The sequence below is a fragment of the Equus caballus genome, chromosome 18 (genome assembly GCF_041296265.1).
Source record: "Equus caballus isolate H_3958 breed thoroughbred chromosome 18, TB-T2T, whole genome shotgun sequence".
NCBI lineage: Eukaryota > Metazoa > Chordata > Mammalia > Perissodactyla > Equidae > Equus > Equus caballus.
The window spans coordinates 64,380,981-64,403,432 of NC_091701.1; the positions used below are offsets into that span (position 1 = coordinate 64,380,981).

Below are 22,452 nucleotides of genomic sequence, written 5' to 3' on the forward strand. Positions count from 1 at the left end.
AAAGAGAAAGTTTTGGAAGCAACCAAGATGTCCTTCAGTTGGTGAATAGATAAATAAACTGTGGGACATCCAGACAATGGAATATTATTTAGAGCTAAAAAGAAATGAGCTATCAAGCCATGAAAAGACATGATGGAAACTTAAATGCTTATTACTAAGTGAAAGAAGTCAATCTGAAGAGGCTATATACTGTATAATTCCAATGATAAGATGTTCTATAAAAAGCAAAACTAAGGAGACAGTAAAAAAGATCAGTTGTTGGGGGGGGGGTGAATATACAGAGAACAGAGGATTTTTAGGGCAGTGAAAATACTCTGTTTGACGTTATAATGATGGATATATGTCATAATACATTTGTCCAAACCCATAGAATGTACAACACCAAGAGTGAACTCCAGAGTTCACTCTTTCTGGATTTTGGTGATTTATAGATGTTGGGTGATTATAATGCGTCAATATAGGTTCATCCTCAATAAAAAATGTATCATTCTTGTGAGTGATGTTGATAATGGGGGAGGCCACACCTGTGTGGGGGCAGAGGGTATATCTATACCTCTTTCTCAACTTTATTGTAAAACTAAAACTACACACAAACACAAAAGAAGTCCTTGGGGTTCTAGTTTAAGATGGCAACATAGGAGCCTCCTGAGTTCACCTCCTTGCGAGGACCCAATAAATCTACAGCTATACATTGAGCAATTCCTTCGAAAAGAAATACAGAGACTAGCTGAGTGACTCCTACATATCAGGTCAACGAGACAATATCTGCATCACCTATGCTGGAACAGATAGGAAAGGCTGAGACACCCTCTAGCCATAAACCCCACCCCTAGCATAGAGCCATACAATCTGGAGGGAACTCCCAACCCCAAGCTTTTCCCTGAGGAGCCAAAGGCTTGGACCTTAAAGCTAGTGCCCCAATTTTTAAGACTCCCAACTGAGGGACAAGTCCCCAAAAACCTAGCTCTGAAAGCCAATGAAGCTTGCATTCATGACACCAACAAGACTTTAGCAAATAAACAGTTCTTAAAGGGATCACAAGGATTCACTGTGGTTATCCCCTGAGGGTTCAGCATAGAAAGAGCAGGTAAAAAAATGCCCACCTCCATCTTTCCCTGAAGGAGGCCTATTTGCATACCCCCAAAACAGCTGCCTGAGGGTCAGACTTCTAACATGCATCTATGGGCTGACTGTGATCCTCCCTGGAGACAAGGAAAGCCTGCAAATATTCCTCTGCCCTCTTCATCTAGCCCACTCCAAGTCATCAGCATCTTCCTGGAAGGAGTTTGTACAGATGTCTGGTGCCCTTCCTCTTGGGGCTGCCAACCAAGGAACAGATCCCTAGATCATCTGCTTCTGATAGCCAACAAGGCTTACATTCACAAGGATTCACACAGGACTGTAGCAAACAAACAGTTCTTAACTGGTGTCCCTCCACGGATTGATTCAGGGTCCCATAGGACAGTAGCAAACAAAGAAGCAGTTCTTAATGGATGTAGCAGCACCACTTGCTCCCTGCAGCTCTACCCTCAGGATCAGCACAGAGGAAGAAGGCAAAAAAGCCCATCTCCCAGTTTCTCCATGGAGAGTGCCTAGCTACACACTTTCTCAGCTTCTGCCTGAAGGTCTGGCTTCCAAATAGCCTACATCTAGGTGTGGACTGTGACCTCCCCTTTGGGACACTGACAGTCTTGGTACACGCTCAACTACTGGAAGCTGCTAAGAACAAATAAGGCAGCTTGAACAATCACAAAGGATTGAGCAACAACCAAGAGCTCAGGCATGGATGAATGATAAGGTTCATCTTTTGCACAGGAACGTTCCTCAAAACTGGGAGAGGTAGCTCTTTTATCTAATGTGCAGAAATCAACACAGAGACTCAAGCAAAATGAATAAACCAAGGAATATGTTCCAAACAAAAGAATAAGATAAAATTCTAGAAACAAACCTTATTGAAATGGAGACAAGTAATTTATCTGATAGAGTTCAATATAGCAGTCATAAGGACACTCACTGAGCTAAGAAGAACAATGAATGCATGAACAAAGTGAGAATTTCAATAACCACATAGAAAATATAAGAAAGTACCAAACAGAAATTACATAGCTGAAAGAATACAATAACTGAACAGAAAAATTCAATAGAGAGATTCAACATCAAACTACATGAAGTAGAAAAAGGAATCAGTGAACTTGAACACAGGGCAGTGGAATTCATCCAATCAGAGCAGCAAAAAGGAAAAAGAATGACGACAGCTTAAGGAACGTATGGGACAAAATCAAGTGGAACAATATTTGCATTAATGGGATTCAGGAAGGAGAGAGAGAAAAGGGCAGAAAATTCATCTAAAGAAATAATGGCTGAAAACATCACTAACCTGGGGAAGGAAACAGACATCCAGATCTAGGAAACTAGAGACTTCCAAACGAAATAAATCCAAGGAGACCCACACCAAGGCACATCTTATTTAAATTGGTGAAAGTTAAAGACGAAGGGAGAATCTTAAAAGCAGAAAGAGAAAAACAACTTGTTACATACAAGGGAACCCTCCTAAGACTATCAGCATAATTTTCTGCAGAAAATTTGCAGGCCAGAAGGGAGTAGCATGATATATTCAAAGTGCTAAATGAAAAACTGCCAACCAAAAATATTCTACCTGGCAAAGTGGTCCTTGAGAACTGGAGAAGAGATAAAGAGTTTTCCAGAAACAAAAACTGAAGGAGTTCATCACAACTAGACAAGCCTTAGAAGAAATGTTAAAGGGAGTTTTTCAAACTGAAGGGAAGGACACTAATTAACATATGACAATAAATCTCAGTGGTAAATGAAAGTATAAAATTAAATTTAGAATACTGCAATGTTGTAATGGTGATGGGTAAATCACTTGTAACTCAAGTATAAAGATTAAAAGACAAAAATGTTAAAAATAACTATAACTATAATAATTTGTTCATGGATAAACAAAGTAAAAATATGCAAAATGTGACATCAAAAACATAAAGTGTGGGGGAGGAGAGTAGAAATGTAGAGGTTAAGCATACATTTAAAATTAAATTGTTATCAACTTAAAACATACTGCTATAAAATGTTTTATGTAAGCCCCATGGTAATCATGAAGCAAAAACTTAAATACACAAAACATAAAGAGAAAGGAATCTCGGGCCGGCTCCGTGGCCAAGTGGTTAAGTTCGCACGCTCCGCTGTGGCGGCCCAGGGTTCGGATCCTGGGTGCGGACATGGCACCACTCATCAGGCCACGTGGAGGCGGCATCCCACATCCCACAACTAGAAGGAGATGCAACTAAGATATACAACTGTGTGCAGGGGCGTTTGGGAAGATAAAGCAGGAAAAAAAAAAAAAAAAGAAGATTGGCAACAGTTGTTAGCCTAGGTGCCAATCTTCAAAAAAAAAAAAAAAGAGGAATCTCAACATACAACTATAAAGTCATCAAATTGCAGAGGAAGAGAGCAAGAGAAGAAAAAGGAACAAAGTAATTACAAAAGAGCCAGAAAAAATTTAATAAAATGGCAATAGTAAGTCTATACCTATCAATAATTACTTTAAATTTAAATGGGCTAAATTCTCTGATCAAAAGAAATAAAGTGGCTGAATGGATAAAAAGAAATAAGATACAACTATATGCTGCCTAAAAGAGACTCACTTCTGCTTTAAGAACACACACAGACGGAAAGTCATGGGATGGAAAAAGATATTTTATGCAAATGGAACCCTAGAGAAAGGAGGGGTAGGTATACTTATATTAGACAAAAAACGTTACAAGAGACAAAGAAGGTCAATATATAATGGTAAAGGTGTGACTCCAACAAGAGTGTACAACATTTGTAAATATTTATGTACGCAATACAGGAGCACCTAAATATATGAAGCAAATATTAACACACCTGAAGGGAGAAATAGACAGCAATACAATAATAGTAGGAGAATCAATACCACACTTTCATCAATGGATATTTCATCCAGACAGAAAATCAATAAGGAAACACTGAACTCAAATGACATGTTACACCAGGTGGACTTAAAACATTTAGAGAACATTCCATCCAACAGGAGCAGGATATACACTCTTCTCAAGCACACGTTTAACATTCTCAGGATAGATCATATGTTAGGTCACAAAACAATTCTTAATATTTAAGAAGATTGAAATCATATTAAGCATCTTTTCTGACCACAATGGTATGAAACTAGAAATCGATTACAAGAAAAGAAACAGAGAATTCACATGTATGTGGAAATTAATCAACATGCTACTGAACAACCAATGGGTAAAAGAGGAATCAAAAGAGAAGTCAAAAGTATTAGTAGTAATGAAAGAGGAGACTTTACAACTGATGACATAGAAATGCAATGGATCATAAGAGACTGCTATGAACAATTATTCACCAATGAACTGGGAAACCTAGAAGAAATGGATAAATTCCTAGAAACATACAACCTACCAAGACTGAATCATGAGAAAATAGAAAATTTGAACATACTGATAACAAGTAAGGAGATTGAATCAGTAATATAAAACACCTCCCAACAACAACAACAAAAAGTCCAGGACATGACAGCCACACTGATGAATTCTATCAAACATTTGAAGAAGAAACAATGCCAATACTTCTCAAACTCTTCCAAAGAATAGTAGAGGAGGGAACACTTCCAACTCATTTTACCAGACCAGCATTATCCTGATACAAAAACCAGACAAGGACACTACCAGAAAAGAAAATTACAGGCCAATATCCCTGATGAACATAGGTGCAAAAACCCTCAATAGGAGAGTGACATCACTGAGATGGTGAAATAGGTCATTTCTGACTTTTTTTCCCCTCACAAGAATAACAACTATCAACTATTTATGGACTAAACACCACTGAGAGAATCCTAGAACATGAGGGTGAGGCTGAGGAACCCCTCTGCACCATAGAGACCAAGATAGACTGCATTAGAAGGGTAAGAGGACTGGACACATGCCAACTGCATTGCCTCTCCCCAGGGCCAGTGAAGCGATATGCTGAGAGGACTCTTCTGCATCTTTAGTTCTTCCAGGGGGAAAAGAGGGCCCAGGGTGGATATCTAGCTCCTTCAGCATGGTCAGTCACTTCTTGGGAGCCCCACTCCAGTCTCGCCCCAGAGGGATTATACGTCAGTCTGTGGGGCTTGACCACTGGGAATCTGATTGTAATGGAGAAGGGGAAAGGGGCTTGGAACAACCAGCACTCAGATCTTGGCAGACTGAGTTCCTACCTGCAGTGCCAACCAGTAGTCTCAATCAGCAATTTTGCCCATCTGCAGAATGAAGTTGGTGGCACAGTCTGACAAGGGAACTCAGTTGAGAACAGGTCTGTGATTCAGGTCCCCAGATGAAGAGCATTGCTAGCCCTGGAGCCTAGTCTGCCCCTGCCCAGGCAGGGAAGCTTATTCATAGCCCCATTCACTGCTGACTAAAGTTCCCAGCCCACCTGACCATAAAGCATGGTAAGCTGCACAGCCCAGTAATGCTTGAATAGAAAGTCCAGCAGACAGAGCTGATTATCTGCAGAGAAAAATCAGTGATCCTGTTTTGCCAGGGAACTTGCGGCATGGATTGGCTTGAGTCAAGACCACAAACAAAGAGCCTTACTGACCTTGGAGCTGGTTCCCACTGTGCCCAGGCAGAGAAACTAATTCATAGCTCCATCCATTGTTGCATACAGCTTTCAGTGCACCTGGCTAGGGAACCTAACCAGAGCACATGGGAAGCGGCATAGTCTATCAAACAGCCCTGCTTAAAGTGGCACTTAAACAGAGAGCACAGCCCAGAGCTTTCCCCTTCTGCAGAGAAAAACTTGTGGCCCCATCTGGCCAGGGAATGCAGTGGACAGTTTTGCCAGGGTCAGGTCACCAAACGATGAGCGATGCAAGCCCTGGGGCTTGTTCTGCTTCCCAGAAAGTGCAGAGAAGCTAATTCATAAGTCCCATATACTGCTGAGTATGGTATCCAATCCTAACAATCTAGTATGATGACTAGAGAATTCGGGCAACCATAGAGCCCATCATAAGCCTCATTTAGGCAGGTAACCAAGCCAGCAGTACTATCCAACTTTTCTAGGCCAGTGCCACCCCCTCAATCTCAGAACTTGAGCAGTTGCCTCATCCCAAAATAGACTTTGATAGCAAGTCCCTCCTGCCCAAGGATGTTACCAGCAGCCATGTCCAGAAACTGAAACTGAGCTGATTGATGAAGAACTGTCTCTGCCAGTTCTGTAAAGTCTCAAAGAACCTCTTAAGTCTGGAAGAGGAGACCACTTACTTAAATACACAGATACCAACATAAGGAATAAATGATCACGAAAATCTGGTAAACATGACACCACCAAAGGAAACTAATAAAGTGACCCTAAAGAAGTGGAGATCTATGAACTGTCAGACAAAGAAATTCAGAATAATCCTCTTAAAGAAGTTTAGTGAACGATAAGAACACAGAGTCAACTAAACAATATTAGGAAAACAATGCATGAAAAAAATAAGTTCAGTAAAGAAATAGAAACTATTAAAAACAAACAAATAAAAATACTAGAGCTGAAAAATACAAGGATTGAAATGAAGAATTTCAATATACAGCTTCACAAGGGGACTCAACCATGCAGAAGAAGGAATTGGTGACCTAGAAAACAAGACATTTGAAATTATCCAATCAGAAGAGAAAAAAGAAAAAAGAATGGAGAAAGCCCGTGGACTTATGGGATACAATGAAAAGAAACAATATCCACATTATTGGAATAATGTGATCTGTGATATCTGGAATTCCAGAAGGAGAAGAGAAAGAGAAAGGGACAAAAAAGTATACTGAAAGCAATAATGGTTGAAAACTTCCCAAACCAAGGTACAGTAACGGACATTTAGATGCGTGAGGCCCAAAGGGTCCCAAATAGGTTGAACCCAAATAGGGCTACAGTGAGACACATAATAATTAAATTGTCAAAAGTCAAAGGCAATGAAAGAATTTTGAAAGCAGGAAAAGAAAAAAAGAGAAATTACATACAAGGGGATCTCCACAAGACTATCAACAGATTTCTCAACAAAAACATTTCAGGCCAGGAGAGAATGGGATAATATATTTAAAATATTGGAAGAAAAACTGTCAACAAAGAATTCTATACCTGGCAAAGCTGTCCTTCAGAAAAATAGAGATGAAGACTTTCCTGAGCAAACAAAAGCTGAAAAAGTTTATCACCACTAGATCTACTTTACGAGAAATGTTGAAGGGAGTTCTTTGAATGAAAAGTAAAAATACACTAACATCACAAAAACATAAGAAAGTAGCAAAAACCTCACTGGTAATGGTAAATATATAGTCAAAGTTAGATTTTGTAATATGGTAATGGTAGTATTTAAGTCACTTAAACTCTAGTTTAAAAGTTAAAAGACAAATGTGGTAAAAATAACCATAACTAAAATAATCTGTTTTACTAGTTACACAATATAAAAGATGAGTAAATTTAACATCATTCACTTAAAATGTGAGGAGGAGAAGAAGTAAAGTGTACAGTCTAGGAATTGTATTCAAGTTATAAGTTTAAAATAAGGTGTTATAATTTTAAGATATTTTATGTATTCCTCATGGTTACTACAAGGGGAAAACCTGTAGTAATTACACAAAAGAACATGATAAAGAAATCAAAGCATACTGATACCAAAAGACATCAAAAATAAAAAAGTAAGCAGGATATGAAACAAAAAACAATGAATCTACAAAACAGCCAGACAACAATTAACAAAATGGCAATAGTAAGTTCTTATCTATCAATAATTACTTTATATTTAAATGGATTAAATTCTCCATTCAAAAGGCAGAGAATGACTGAAGAGATTAAAAACAAGATCTAACAATATGCTGCCTACACGAGACTCACTAGACTTAAAGACACTTACAGACTGAGAGTGAAGTGATTGAAAAGGATATTTCAAGGAAATGCTATCCAAAAAAATGCAGGGATAACTATGCTTATATGAGACATAATAGACTTTAAACTAAAAGTGGTAAAAAGAGACAAAGAAGGTCATTATATAATGATAAAGGAGTCAATCCATCAAGAAGACATAATAATTGTAAATATTTATGCACTCAACATTGGAGCACCCAAATAAATCACACAAAATCTAACAGAGATAAAAGGAAAAATAAACAGCAATATCATACTAGTTGTGGACTTTAATATCCTCACTCTAAACAATGGACAGATCAACGAGACAGAGAATCAGTAAGGAAAGAGTGAATTTAAACAACACTGTAGACCAAATGGACCTAACAGACATATAGACAACATTCTGTCTTACAACAGCAGAATATGTGAATATACATTCTTCTCAAGTGCATGAAAAAAAATGAGTTCAATAAAGAAATAGAAACTATTAAAAACAAGCAAATAAAAATCCTAGAGCTGAAAAGGATATACCATATCTTAGCCCACAAACAAGTCTTAACAAATTCAGGAAGATGGAAATCATGCCAAGTATCTTCTCTTGACCATTTGGTATGAAACTAGAAATTAATAACAGGAGGAAAACTTGAAAATTCATGAACACATGGAAATTACACAACACTCTCCTGAATAGTTAATGGAGAAAAGAAGAAATAAAAGGGGAAATGAAAGTGGAAACACAACAAACCAAAACTTACGGAATGCAGCAAAAGCAGTTCTAAGACAGAAAATGTCATAGCCATAAATGCCTACACTAAGAAACAAGAAAGATCATAAATAAACAACCTGACTCTATGCTTAAGGAAGTAGAAAAAGAAGAACAAACCTAGCCCAAAGTTAGCAGGAGGAAGTAAATGATAAAGATTAGAGCAGAAATAATTGAAATAGGCAATAGAGAGAAGATAGAAAAGATTAACAAAACTAACAGTTTGTTCTCTGAAAAGATAAACAAAATTGATAAAGCTTTAGTTAGACTTACCAAGGAAAAACGAGAAAGGACCCTAATCACAAAAATTATAAATGAAAAAAGGAGACATTACATCTGATGCCACAGAAATACAAAGGATTATAAGAGACTACTATGAACAAATATGTGCCAGCAAATTGGACAATGTAGAAGAAATGGGAAAATTCTTATAAGATACAACACACCAGACTGAATAGGAAAGAAATAGAAAATCTGAATAGATCAATTACTAGTAAGGAGATTGAGTCAATAATCAAAAATTTTCCAATGAAGGAAAACCCTGGACCAGATGGCTTTACTGGTGAATTTTACCAAACATTTAAAGATGAATTAATACCAATCCTTCTCAAGCTCTTCCAAAAAACGAAAAGGAGAAAATACTCCAAAACTCATTTTTGAAAGCAAGTATGACTCTGATATCAACACTAGAAAAGGACACTACCAGAAAAGAAAACTATGGGCCAATACCCCTAATGAATATAGGTGTCAAAATCCTTAAAAAATACTAGCAAGCTGAATTCAGTAGCACATTTAAAAGATCATTCACCATAATCAAGTGACACTTATCTCTGGAATACAAGGATGGTTCAACATTCACAGATCAATCAATGTGCTACATCACATTAATAGAATGAAAGAAAAATCATATGATCATCTCAATAGATGCAGAAAAACCATTTGACAAAATTCAACATCCATTCATCATAAAAACTCTTAACAGACTATGAATAGAAGGGACATATCTTAGGGCCAGCCCTGTGACTCAGTGGTAAAGTTCAGCACATTCTGCTTTGGTGGCCCAGGTTCTTGGGTTAGGATCCTGGGCACAGACCTACACCACTCATCAGCCACACTGTGGCAGCAACTCACATGTAAAGCAGAGGAAGATTGGCACAAATGTTAGCTCAGGGCTAATCTTTCTCAGAAAAAAAAGAACAATATAATTAGAAGGGATCTACCTCAAAATAGCAAAAGCCATATGTCACAAGCCCAGGCTAATATCACATTCAATGGTGAAAGGTTGAAAGCTTTTCCTTAAACATCAGGAACAAGACAAGGGTGACCACTCTCACCACTCCTATTCAACAAAGTAGTGGAAGTCCTAGCCAGAGCAGTCAGGCAAGAAAAATAAATAAAAGGTATCTGAACTAGAAAGAGAGAAGTAAAATTGTCCCTATTTACAGATGACATAATTTCATATACAGAAAATCCTAAAGACTCCATCAAAAAACTGTTAGATCAATGAATTCAATAAACTTGCAGGATACAAAGTAACAAACAAAAATGAGTAGTGTTTCTATACACTAACAAGAAATTATCTGAAAAAGAAATAAATAATACCATTCCTTTACAACAGAATCAAAAATCATGAAATACTTAGGTGTAAATTTAACCAAGGAGGTAAAAGATCTCTACGCTAAGAATTATAAGATATTGTGGAAGAAAGTGAAGAAAATTCAAATGAATGGAAAGGTATGGCATGTTCATGGATTGGAAGAATTAATATTGTTAAAATGTCCAACTACCCAAAGCAATCAAAAGACATAAAGTGGCTGAATGGATAAATAACAAGAATCATCTATATGTTGCCTACAAGAGACTCACTTCAGCTTTAAGGACACACTCAGGCTGAAAATGATGTGATAGAAAAAGATATTTTATGCAAATGGAAACCGAAAGAAACTTGACGTAGCTATACTTAGACAAAATAGACTTTAAGAGAAAGACTTTAATAACAGGCAAAGAAAGTCATTATAAAACTGAAAATTGAATCTGAGAAAAGAGTGACTTCTTGACAGCTACATGGCTGATAAGTGGCAGACTGAGCATCCGAACAAGGATCTCTCATGTGTCCATAGCCAGGTTTGTTCTACTGCACCATGCTGCACCTCTGACTCTTGCCTCACCAGGGTTGTAGCAACAATCTCCTCACTGATGTTCTTGTCTCTCATGTTTTTTTCCCAACTCATTCTCCAGACTTCAGTGTGCTGAACTTCCTAAAATACTGCATTGTTTACCTTGACTCAATATTGATTGGCTTCCCTTAATAAAATGGGTCCAATTATTTGGCATTTAATGGTAGCAGGAATCAATTTATGTGATGTTGGGCAAATCGTCTTCTGTTCCAAACTGACCCAAGCCACTTTACTCACTTATTAATCATATTGTGTTAATAAGTATTTATTTATTAAAAAATAAGGTCATTATTTAATGATAAAGATGTCAATCCAAGAAGAGGATATAACGTTTGTAAATATTTATGCACCCAAAACAGGAGCATCTAAATAAATAAAGCAAATATTAACATACCTGAAGGGAGAAATAGATAGCAATATAATAATAGTGGAGGATTTTGACACTCACTTTTATCAATGCATAAATAATCCAAACAGAAAATCAATATGGAAATGTTGGCTTTAAGATCACATGGACTTAACATACATTTACAGAAAATCCCATCCTACAGCAGCAGAATGTACGTTTTCCCAAGCAAACTTGGAACATTCCCCAGGATAGACCATATGTTAGGCCACACAACAATTCTTAATAAATTTAAGAAGACTGAGATCATATCAAGCATCTTTTCTGACCACAATGGTATAAGACTAGAAATCAATTACAAGAAAAAAGCTGGAAAATTCACAAACATATAGAGATTAAACAACATGCTGGTGACAATCAATAGGTCAAAGAAGAAATCAAAAGAGAAGTCAAAAATACCTTGAGAGAAATGAAAATGGAAATATAACATACCAAAACGTAGGGGATCGAGCCAAAGCAATTCTAAGAGGGAAGTTCATAGTGATAAATGCCTACTTAAGAAACAAGAAAGATCTCAATAAACAACCTAACTTTACATTTCAAAGAACCAGAAAAAGAAGAGGAAACTAAGCCTGATGTTAGTAGAAGGAAAGAAACAATGACTAGAATGGAAATAAATGAAATAGAGACTAAAAAGACAATAGAAAAGATCAATGAAACTAAGAGGTGATTTTTTGAAAAGATAAATTAAATTGACAAAACTTTAGCTAGACTCACCAAGAAAAAAGAGAGAAGACTCAGATAAATAAGATCAGAAATGAAAGAGATGTTACCACTGATACCACAAAAGTACAAAGGATCATAAAAGCCTAGAATGAACAATTATATGCCAACAAATTAGACAATCTGGAAGAAACGATAAATTCCTAGAAATATACAACCTACCAAGAATGAATCATGAAGAAATAGAAAATCTGAAAAGACTGATTACTAATAAGGATATTGAATCAGTTATCAGAAATTTCCCAATACACAAAAACCCAAGACCAGATGGCTTCACTGGTGAATTCTCCCATTTAAAGAAGAATTAATACCACACCTTCTCAAACTCTTCCAAAGAAAAGAAGAGGAGGCAATACATCCAAACTCATTTTGTGAGGCCAGCATTATCCTGATACCAAAATCAGACAAGGATGGTACAAGAAAAGAAAATTATAGGCCAATATCTCTGAGGAATATAGATGCAAAAATCCTCAATGAATCTTTAGCAAACTGAATTCAACAATACATTGAAATGATCATACACCATGCTTAAGTGGGTTTACTCCAAGGATTATGCAACAATGGTTCGACATGTGCAAATTAATCAATGTGATACACAACACTAATAAAATGAGAGATAAAAATCATATGATCATCTCAATAGATGCAAAAAAAAGCATTTGACAAAATTTAACATCCATTTATGATAAAAACTCTCAACAACATGAGTATAGAGGGAATGTACCTAAACATAATAAAGGCCATATGTGACAAGCCCAACATCATACTCAATGGTGCAAAGCTGAAAACTTTCCCTCTAAGATCAGGAACAAGACAAGGATGCCCACTCTTGCCACTTTTATTCAATGTAGTATTGGAAGTCCTACCCAGAGCAATTATGCAAGAAAAAGAAATAAAAGGCATTCAAATTGGAAAGGAAGAAGTAAAACTCTTTTAATTTTCAGATGATGTATTATATATAGAAAACCCTAAAGATTCCACTGAAAATCTGTTAGAATTAATAAAAAATTCAGTAAAATTGCAGCATATAGAATAAATATACAAAAATCACTTGTGTTTCTATCCACTAGGAGCGAACTATCAGAAAGAGAAATTGAGAAAACAATCCCATTTGCAATTGCATCAAAAAGAATAAAATACCTGGGAATAAATTTAACCAAGGAGGTAAAATACTGAACACTGAAAACTATGAGACATTGATAAAAGAAATCAAAGACCCAAATAAATCAAAGAATATTCTGGGCTCATGAGTTGGAAGAATATATTAAAATGTCCACATTCCACAGAGTCAGTGTAATCCTTATCAAAATTCTAACGGCATTTTTCACAGAAATAGGATAAACAATCCTAAAACTTGTATGGAAACACAAAAGACCCTGAATAGCCAAAGCAATCTTGAGAAAGAAGAATGAAGCTGGAGGCATCATGCTTCTTAAAACTATACATCATGCTTCTTTTAAACTATATTACAAAGCTATAGTTATCAAAACAGTATATAGGTCAATGGAACAGAATGGAGAGCCCAGAAATAAACCCATGCATATATGGTGAATTAATTCATGACAAAGGAGGCAAGGATACACCATAGGGAAAGAACAATCTCTTTAATCAATGGTGTTGGGAAAATTGGACAGCCACATGCAAAAGAATGAAAGTGCAACACTGTTTTACACCATACACAAAAATCAACTGAAAATGGATTAAAGTCTTGAACATAAGACTTGAAACCATATGACTCCTAGAAGAAAACATATGCTGTAAGCTCCTTGACATCAGTCTTGCTGATATTTTGCATTTGACACCAAAAGTAGTCAGCAAAAGCAAAAATAAACAAGTGGCACTGCATCAAACTAAAAAGCTTCTGCACAGCAAAGGAAACCATCAACAAAATGAAAGGGAACCTATGGAATGGGAAAAATTATTTGCAAATCATATATCTGATAGGGGGTTAATATCCAAAATATACAAAGAACTCATACAACTCAATAGCAAAAAACCAAACGATCCGATTGAAAAAATGGGCAGAAGATCTGAACAGACATTTTCTAAAGACATACAGATGGGCAACAGGTACATGAATACATCCTCAACATCTCTAATCATCAGGGAACTGCAAATCAAAACCACAATGGGAGATCACCTCCCACCTGTTAGAATGGCTATCATCAAAAAGAGAAGAAATAAGAAGTGTTGGCGAAGTTGTGGAGAAAAGGGAACGCTTGTACACTGTTAATGGGATTGCAAATTATTGCAACCACTATGGAAAACAGTATGCAGCTTCCTCAAGAATAACATATTATGGTGACTACAGTTGATAACACTATATAATTGAAATTTGCTAAGAAAGTAGAACTTAAATTTTCACATATATACACATATTTAAAACATTAAATGGGAGGAATCCTTTACAGTTTATATATATATCAAATCATGATGATGTATATATTAAATATCTTACAATTTTATTTGTGAATTATACCCCAATAAAGCTGAAAAAAATAAGAAAGTCAATCTTTAATGCATTGTGTGGAGAACTACTAGGAATTGTACAGCTAAATTCCCATACAGAACATTAAAGATATATTCTTTCATATTCCTTTGGTCATTTTTTTCTCTAGACAACATTTGTCACCATTAAATTATGTAATATTCTCTCGTTAAAGTCTAGGACTTTCTGGCTTCTAGGAAATCAGGTATTGTCATTTTTTTGTATCATTCTTTAAAATAATGGAGGCATTTGGAAAGTTAGAGAATACATGTAGATATGATGCATTTCAGATTTAAATTTAAAACACTTTAAACACCAAATAAAACAGTAAGTATCCAGAGGGATTTGGGTGAATTTTACACTGGTTACAATACAAAGTAATATATTTTAAAACTCCCTATTGTCAAAATAATCAATTGAAGTTTAAAAATATTACATTTAAGAATTATCATTATCATACTGTTTTATTTTTTTGTGCATAATCCCTTAGCACCCTACAGTATAGTAAAATCAGGAACTCAGATTTTTTAAATTACATCTTTTGAAAGGAGTTTTCTTATAAACAAAAGAATACAAATCTGTGCTGGTGCCATATTTTATTTTCAAAATCTATGCCACATTTATAATAGTTTCATCATTTTATTTTGAAGTAACTATATAATTAGTACCATAAAATTTATTTAAATAATCAGGATCAAAATATTTTAATGATTTTCATTTTTCTGAAAAATAACTGATTTTTGAAATCTTGTATTTGAAAACCATGACCTTTAGATTCTTTTTCTATTTAATTCTGTAATTATAATTTAGAATTTTAGCATTTTAAAATCATTAATTATTTATAATAATTAGAAAAAACCAATAAGAAGCAAATTGTTATTTTTATTTTAATTAATCAGTGACATGGGTATGTGACACTTTAGAAAATTAACTTTATTATATTTTAGTGGTTTTAGAAAGTGTAAAAGGAAACTATTTTAGTATTTCCAGCTTGCACAGATTTCTCCCAAAGTTATAACTCATATGGTGGTATTTTTTGGAAGAGAGGAATTTTTGTCAGTATACCTTGATTGTCTTATTCAGATGTTAATGAAGTATCTCTGAAACATACCTCTAGCCCATTATTGACATTTTTCTAACAAAAGCAACTACTTAAAATGTTTAAATTTTCTTTACTACCTTTCTCCTCTGTACTGTAAGAGTAACATACTAGTAAATCGCTACTATCTTAAAGTTGTGTCTGAAGCACAATTTGATCTTTAGTGTTACATCTTCCAGTCTTTACTCTCAGGATTTCAAATATTTGAACAAGTATACAACTTGGAACTGTGTTTCAATTGTGAAACAGATGGCCACAAAACAGTACAACTTATTTACAGACTGAAATCCAAGTGATTTCAACCTCTGTGTTATGCCAAATTGTCTTTTATGTGAATCAATGTTTCCCATTCAAGCTTGAAAAATGCTCCCTCCGCCCCAGGAAGATCAGTCACTCATCATAAAGTGCCAATAATAATGACATTTTAACTTAAAAAAAATTGGTCATCCTCTTCAAAGAACACATTAAAAGCAGAACTTGCTTCACAGTAGTCATCACTCAGAAAGAAGCCGTTCCGTCAGTTTTGAATCTTCTAATTGCTTTTGGAAAGGTTCCTGCAACATGTACCTCTGAATATTTCATTATAATAGCTTCTTTGAATAAAATATTTATTACAATATGTACAAGCAACACATTATACATGTAGTAACTAATCATGATAATACTCATGAAGGTATTCACTCAGTGTAATACTGATTCTATAAATATAAGTTAACCACACCCCATTGTTAACAACAGTATTCTGCCTTTACAAGCTCCAGAAAACATTCTCTAGCCATAAACAAAAAAATTAGTTTAAAATGGGATAATATAATACTCTCTCAATGCAAAGCTGAGAGAGATCGAGAAAGATTGCGACTGAAAGAGACAGAGAACATTAATCTCGGACTAGGAGCAAGAAAATGGGGATCTTTTCCTCTAGACTTGCCTCCTCACCTTGGGTGGGACATTAAAGCCCTTTAAACTTCATTTTCCTCATAAAGAAAACATGTTCTTCATAAAGAAAATAAAATTCCTCCAAAAATTCTTGCAGCTCTTAAACTCTATGGCGCAGATGAAGGGCTCGGGGAAATTAAGAGAGCAGCCAAGAGGGTTTGAGACAACTGCTGGCCTCCAGGCTCCTTTCACTCAAGTCTCCCACTGTGTCTGCTTTTCCCATCATTGCAAAACCCCATGGCCACCAGCCTCCTGGTGAGTTAGGCTCCTGCCGCCGCTGTATGCCTTCGCTGCCACAACACCTGGCAACACGATAAATTTGCCACTGAGAAACTGAGGGTAAGAAGCATACAATGCTGAAGCTCACAGGAAACTGCAGGTCTCTCCACCTGGCCACAGCTGAGCAGGGGCTAAAACTCTTAGTCTTTGAAATTGCCTGTTCCCTCTGCCTCAAATTCCCGTTTCTTGGTCACGTCAAGTTATGTTCCATCTGCTTTCTTCTCATTCTTATCTTTACAATACTTGTTTTTTTTCTTCTCTGCTGACAACTTACTCCTCTTCCCAACCCAAACCCTAACATTTTTTCCTCTGGACTTCTGATTCCACTACCATGAGCTCCCTATACCTGTGAACTTTTCATAAAATATTTCATTCCCGCCCTCCCCTCTTGCCTTAACCTGCGTTCCTCCTAAGGAGTCCACTTCGCTGTGGTCCTGTCAGACAATCGTGTTTATTTTCTCAGAATGGTGGGCTGGGGGCAGTTTCTCTCTACCCCTTATTGTCAGTTTCAGATCACACCTCCAGATTTTATTATAAAAATGCCTGTTCCCTTGAGGGGTTTACCATTTCTGTATGCCTCTCCTTTTACACCCCCTCATCTGCAGACACTCTCTCATTGAGAATTTTTGGCAATGGGTTTACAAACATTTCTTTCCTCCCTGACTCCTGTTATCCAGAAGGATGTTAATGTCTATGAGGCTGACCCAGTCATCACCAGCGCTTCTCAGCTTCCTTCATGTTTTCACTCTTGCCGCCTTCTCTCTGCCACCTCCACCAAGCTATGGCCACACCTGGGACCTCACTCAAGCGTGCCCCACCTCTAAATCTCTTCCTCAGCCATCCCTTCTCTGACCTAAACCTCCCATTTTTGCAGTCTGCCTGCCTCACTACTCCTATTGACCATTCTCGGTCCTCTGATTCATTCACTCATTTCTTTTGCCTTGTGAGTCAGCCTTCTCCTATGTTCCTTCCTATCTAGTTTAGATTTTGAGTCTAGCTCTTTAATCTCTCCCTTGCTGAGGCCCCAAACTTTCTTGTTCATTTTCCTGTAATTGCAATTGCCTACCAAAACTGTGCCCAGGAATGATCCAACTCTCCAGCTTCTCTGTGGTCGCATGTTGATTGCTTTGTGCACCTAAAAATCATTCAAATAAGTCGGATTACTAATATTATACAAATTCATAGCTAACAAACTTAAAAGGACGTTAAAATTGCCTGAATTTCTATCACATTTCACTACTTAGTTCACTTTCCATTTCTCTGAAGAAAATACTAAAACGTTCTTTAATCCTTTTCAATGACCTCAGACCTCATTCTTTACTCACTCTCTGCTGACCTAGATTGCAACTTCACCACCTCCTGCCAGCAAACAGCCAAACCTGCCTATATCTATAACCACCCCCCAACCCCCTGGCCTTCCTTCCATTATAGCGGATACGTCCCTGCATCGTACTATAGGCTTTACTGGTGCCTGTGCTCTAGATCCTTCTGTTATTATCAATTTTATCACACACATTAGCTCTATCTATCTGATAATGTCAATAATCACATACCTTCTGTATCTTCAATGACATTTAAGCATGTTCAAATCTCAGCTTTAAAAAACCCCTGAAACAAATATCCTCTTCCAGCTACTTTTCTTTCTCCTCTCCTTCATAATCTCCCTTTTTGAGTTAGGTATACTCCCTGTTTCCGTGTCCTCACCTGCCATTCTCTCTTTACCCGCAGTCCAGTCTGGACCTTGCTCCCACTACTCCACTGACACTCTCTTCGCTAAGCTCGCTATTGCTCTCCTGCTAATGCAAAATTTCCTTCTTCAGTCCTGATCTCACTTGACCAATCCCTGCCAGTTGACTACATTTATTTTCTTTGGTTTTCTAATACCACATACTTTTTCTTTTTTCTGCCTTCTCTCTGGCCACTTGTCTTCGTAAATCAATGGTTCAGCAGATATTATAGGACATCCACGTATGTCAAGCATTGTATGTTGAGCACATAACAGTGAACAAAACAAGGTCCTTGCCCCTAGGTACCTTATATTTTAAGGGAGGATGGATTAAGTAATTTCATATTGTCTTCAAAAGTACCATGAAGATAGTAGAATAGTTAAGATTAGATCCCAAATTAGAACATTTTTCACTCTTTTCTCAGCCTCCTTTGAGAGCATCTTCTCCTGAATTTTTAATGTTGGAATTCTCCAGAACTCTGTCCAGTGCCCGCAATTTACTCTGTATTCACTCCTTGCCTGACATTATCTATTCACATTACGTATTCACACAGCTTCTATGACCCCTAAATTGATATTTTCATCCCAAACCTCTTCTGGGCTCCACACATATTTATTTAAGATTTAAGTGCTTACCTCAAGGATGCAGGCTGCTGGGGGCTCTGCTCTTTTGCTTCTGTACCCCCTGGAATATGTGGCTTCCCGAATACAGCGGCTGGGGAAGAGAGACCGGATGATGCCCGAGCTTTTCACTGTCTCTGCCTGGAAATGACATCCTTCACTTTTTCTCACTTTTCATTTATCTGAGCTAGTCACAGAGCTCGACCTGACTACAATGGGGGCTGGCAAGTGTTGTTTCCCAAATGCCCAGAGAGGAGACAGATATTGGTGATCACAAGTAATATCTACTACAAAAAGAATTTAGACTTCTTTTTCCTTCTCTCCCTTACCACTAACCTTCTCAATATGTCTTTAATTCAATGATTTTCTCCATCTATACTTACAGTCCACAGGAGATGCATTGTCCAGATCAGCCTTCAAGGAAGGACTTGTTGCCTGGGCTACTGACAGTGCAAACAGCAGACAGCCTGCAGCTGTCAGCTTCTTCAGAGTCCACCTCAGCTGCAGAGCACCACGGGCCAGGAGCACACCCTTCCTGGGATGGCCTCCACCCCCTGATTGATTGTGGCAGGAGTATGACCAAGGCTTTACAGTTATACTGCTCCTTCTGACAAATTTGGTTTTCCTTGCCCAGGGAAGGGACTAGGGTGAGGAGAGATGATGAACAAAACACCAAAATTTTTGATAAAGATAGCATCTATTGCCTCCATTCCACAGGTGTTAATGCTTAATAAATAGCTTGCACACCAAATTCTATTAAGCACCTGCTTTTGGAAGAAATAACCTATGCCAATTGGTAGTGGGAAGGATCTGAGAAAGTAGGTGATAAATTGGAGTCTGGGAAGTGGGTTACTTTCAGCCTAGCTGACAATGAGGACCCCGTCATTGGGAAGTGGAACACAGATGTCCCTGGGCATAAGGTGGATGTCCAATTATTAAAACTCTTTCTATTGTTGAGTTATGACGGTATACCACTGGGAGAGGACAGTCTGCCTTAGCTGGTATAAAGTATCAGACCTTTGAAAAGTCCTGGGGAATCTAACTACAAGGACAATGGCAATGATGGCCATTGTTAAGCCCATTAATACCCTAGAAAAAGATCATGATCAGGTCTGGGCAATTGAACACGAAGCTTGAAAGCCAATGGACCTTCCTGATGGCTTACAGAAACACTCTCCTGCAGCAGGAGGGCAGTGGAAGCCGAGGACCAGGAGTTAATGGGGTGACAGAGCTCCAGTAAATGTTAAATGCCCACTCAAGGCAAGTTAGTTACGACACAATCATGGCTTGATGGGGAAAAAAATGAGATCCCGACATTTGGGAAGAGAACATTTGGGTGGATGATCCTAAACATTTTGAGCCCCTAAACTCTTCTGAACTCTTGGAAAATGCAGAAGCAAGCTCTCCCTTCCTCCAGGGCCAGGCTGCCTACACCCTTTGCTTCAAGGCAATGTTTTGTTTTCTCCCCACGAAACATCAAGTGCCTCCTTCAGGATCTGCCTTAACCTTCTGTTACGGCCAGTAAGCATATAATTAGGGTTAAGTCACAGCATAACTCAGCCAGGGATGTGCTGGTGCTAACGAAGCCTAATATCCTAAAGAAGCTGCAAGATGGAGCAATTGTGTATTGGCCAGTACTGGAAGAGCCCTGCGGGTCTGCATTCTGAGAGTGCCTGATCAAGACTGGGCTGGGAGAGGGTTTATTGACTTGGGAGCCTTCTAGTGATATTGGATTTAACAGCTCGGCGAAGACTCCAGGTGATGGTGCATACTCACTGCTGAGATGACTCCTAGAGGCACGGAAAAAGCCATGGCCAATGCCAAATGAAGTTGAAATACCAGAACGCCATAGGAGACAGTAGACCAAGGGACTTAAAAACCCATGGAAGCTGTCACGCTGGAGTGAATATACTTTGTAAGGCCAGTTGCCCAACAGAGGATTATGTTCCATGGGAAGGATTGTAAAATACACTTTACCAAAGCCATAAACATTGTGCCAGTGTGGGGCACCACCATTACTAAAAAAGTTTGGTAATGGCCCTCTTCTCTAACCCAGGGCTGGTGGTAGGAAAGGCTCTTACTACTAAGCTTACTGATAGCAATAAGGATGACAGGACCCAAATAAAGGCCAGGTGGTAGCACTAACCTACCAAAATCCATGTGGATGGAATTATAATAAGTGGCAGGGTTAGAGTAGCAGCCAGGAGGCCTGACCTAAGAGACAGAAATGGTTAATTAGAGTGTCAATAGGGGCAAAATGGATGGGAGTCCAACAAGGGTATTCTATTCAGCTTGCTATCATGAGAAATCAGGATGGATGATCAGGAGGCCAAGGGCAATTGCCCTAAGTAAAAGTCACGATGCAGTGCCAGGTATCTGGACTTGAGGTAGTTTTCAGACCCAGAACCCACTGACTGAAGAGGAGGCCGAGTCCCTAGTAGGAAGGAAATTGCAATTGAATAGCAAATATACTCAGTAATGAATTTCCCACTCCTTCCCCAAAAGTCATTTACTTGGGTAAGTATTAGAGTGGCAAGTTGTCCCAGTTTTCCCAGAACTTGGCGGCTTCCTGGAACACAGGACATTTTTTTAAATTGGGAAAGTCCTAAGCAAATTGGGATGAGTTGGTCACCCTGATACTGTGTTGGGGAAAGCAGAATAGCCAAACATTTCGATGACTGTTGGACACAGTCTGAAGTGACAGTGATACCCAGAAACCTGAACCATTATTATGTTCTCTGTATTACAGGCATCTGGGGGCCAGGTAATAAACGGAGTTCTGAGAAACTTCTGCCTTGTGATGGGTCCACTATTTCTTCAGATCCATCCCGCAGTTATGTCCCCAGTCCTTGCAAGTATAATTGGGAATAATATACTAAGTAAATAGCTCAAGCCCCACATTGAGTTCTTGGCTTGTGGCACGAAGGTAATCATACCCCAGTGGAAGCTTTTAAAACTGTTCCCCAAACTCAGCCAAGATAGAAAATCAAAAACAATATTACATCCCAAGGGGGATTGTGGAAATTAGTGTCCCCCTTAAGAATCTAGAGGATGCAGAGGTGTCAGTCCCTATCAAATCTCCATTTAATTCACCATTATGGCCCTTGCAAAAACTGCAAAGATCTTGGAAAGATGACAGCAGACAACTGCAAATTCAATGAAGTTGTAGTCTCAATTGCAGCAGCTATGCCAGATGTGATATTTTTGCTACAGGAGGTCAACATGTCCTCAGGTACACAGTATAAAACCATTGATAGGATGAATGCATCTTTTCTATTCCAGTGAGAAAAGAGGACCAGAAAGAGTTCTCATTCACA

The 22,452-nt window shown here is 37.8% G+C and overlaps 1 protein-coding gene across 1 annotated transcript in view; it reads right to left on the reverse strand.

Annotated features, from left to right (window-relative positions):
- The window catches only part of ZSWIM2 (zinc finger SWIM-type containing 2), a 59,662-nt gene that overhangs the window by 14,876 nt on the left and 22,334 nt on the right, over positions 1 to 22,452 (reverse strand). Inside the window, exons 10-11 of the mRNA XM_070242041.1 lie at positions 19,151 to 19,229; positions 17,855 to 17,923 (exon numbers count right to left, since the gene is read on the reverse strand). Coding sequence (XP_070098142.1) covers positions 17,855 to 17,923; positions 19,151 to 19,229 — 148 coding nt within the window. The remainder of the gene's footprint in view (positions 1 to 17,854; positions 17,924 to 19,150; positions 19,230 to 22,452) is intronic.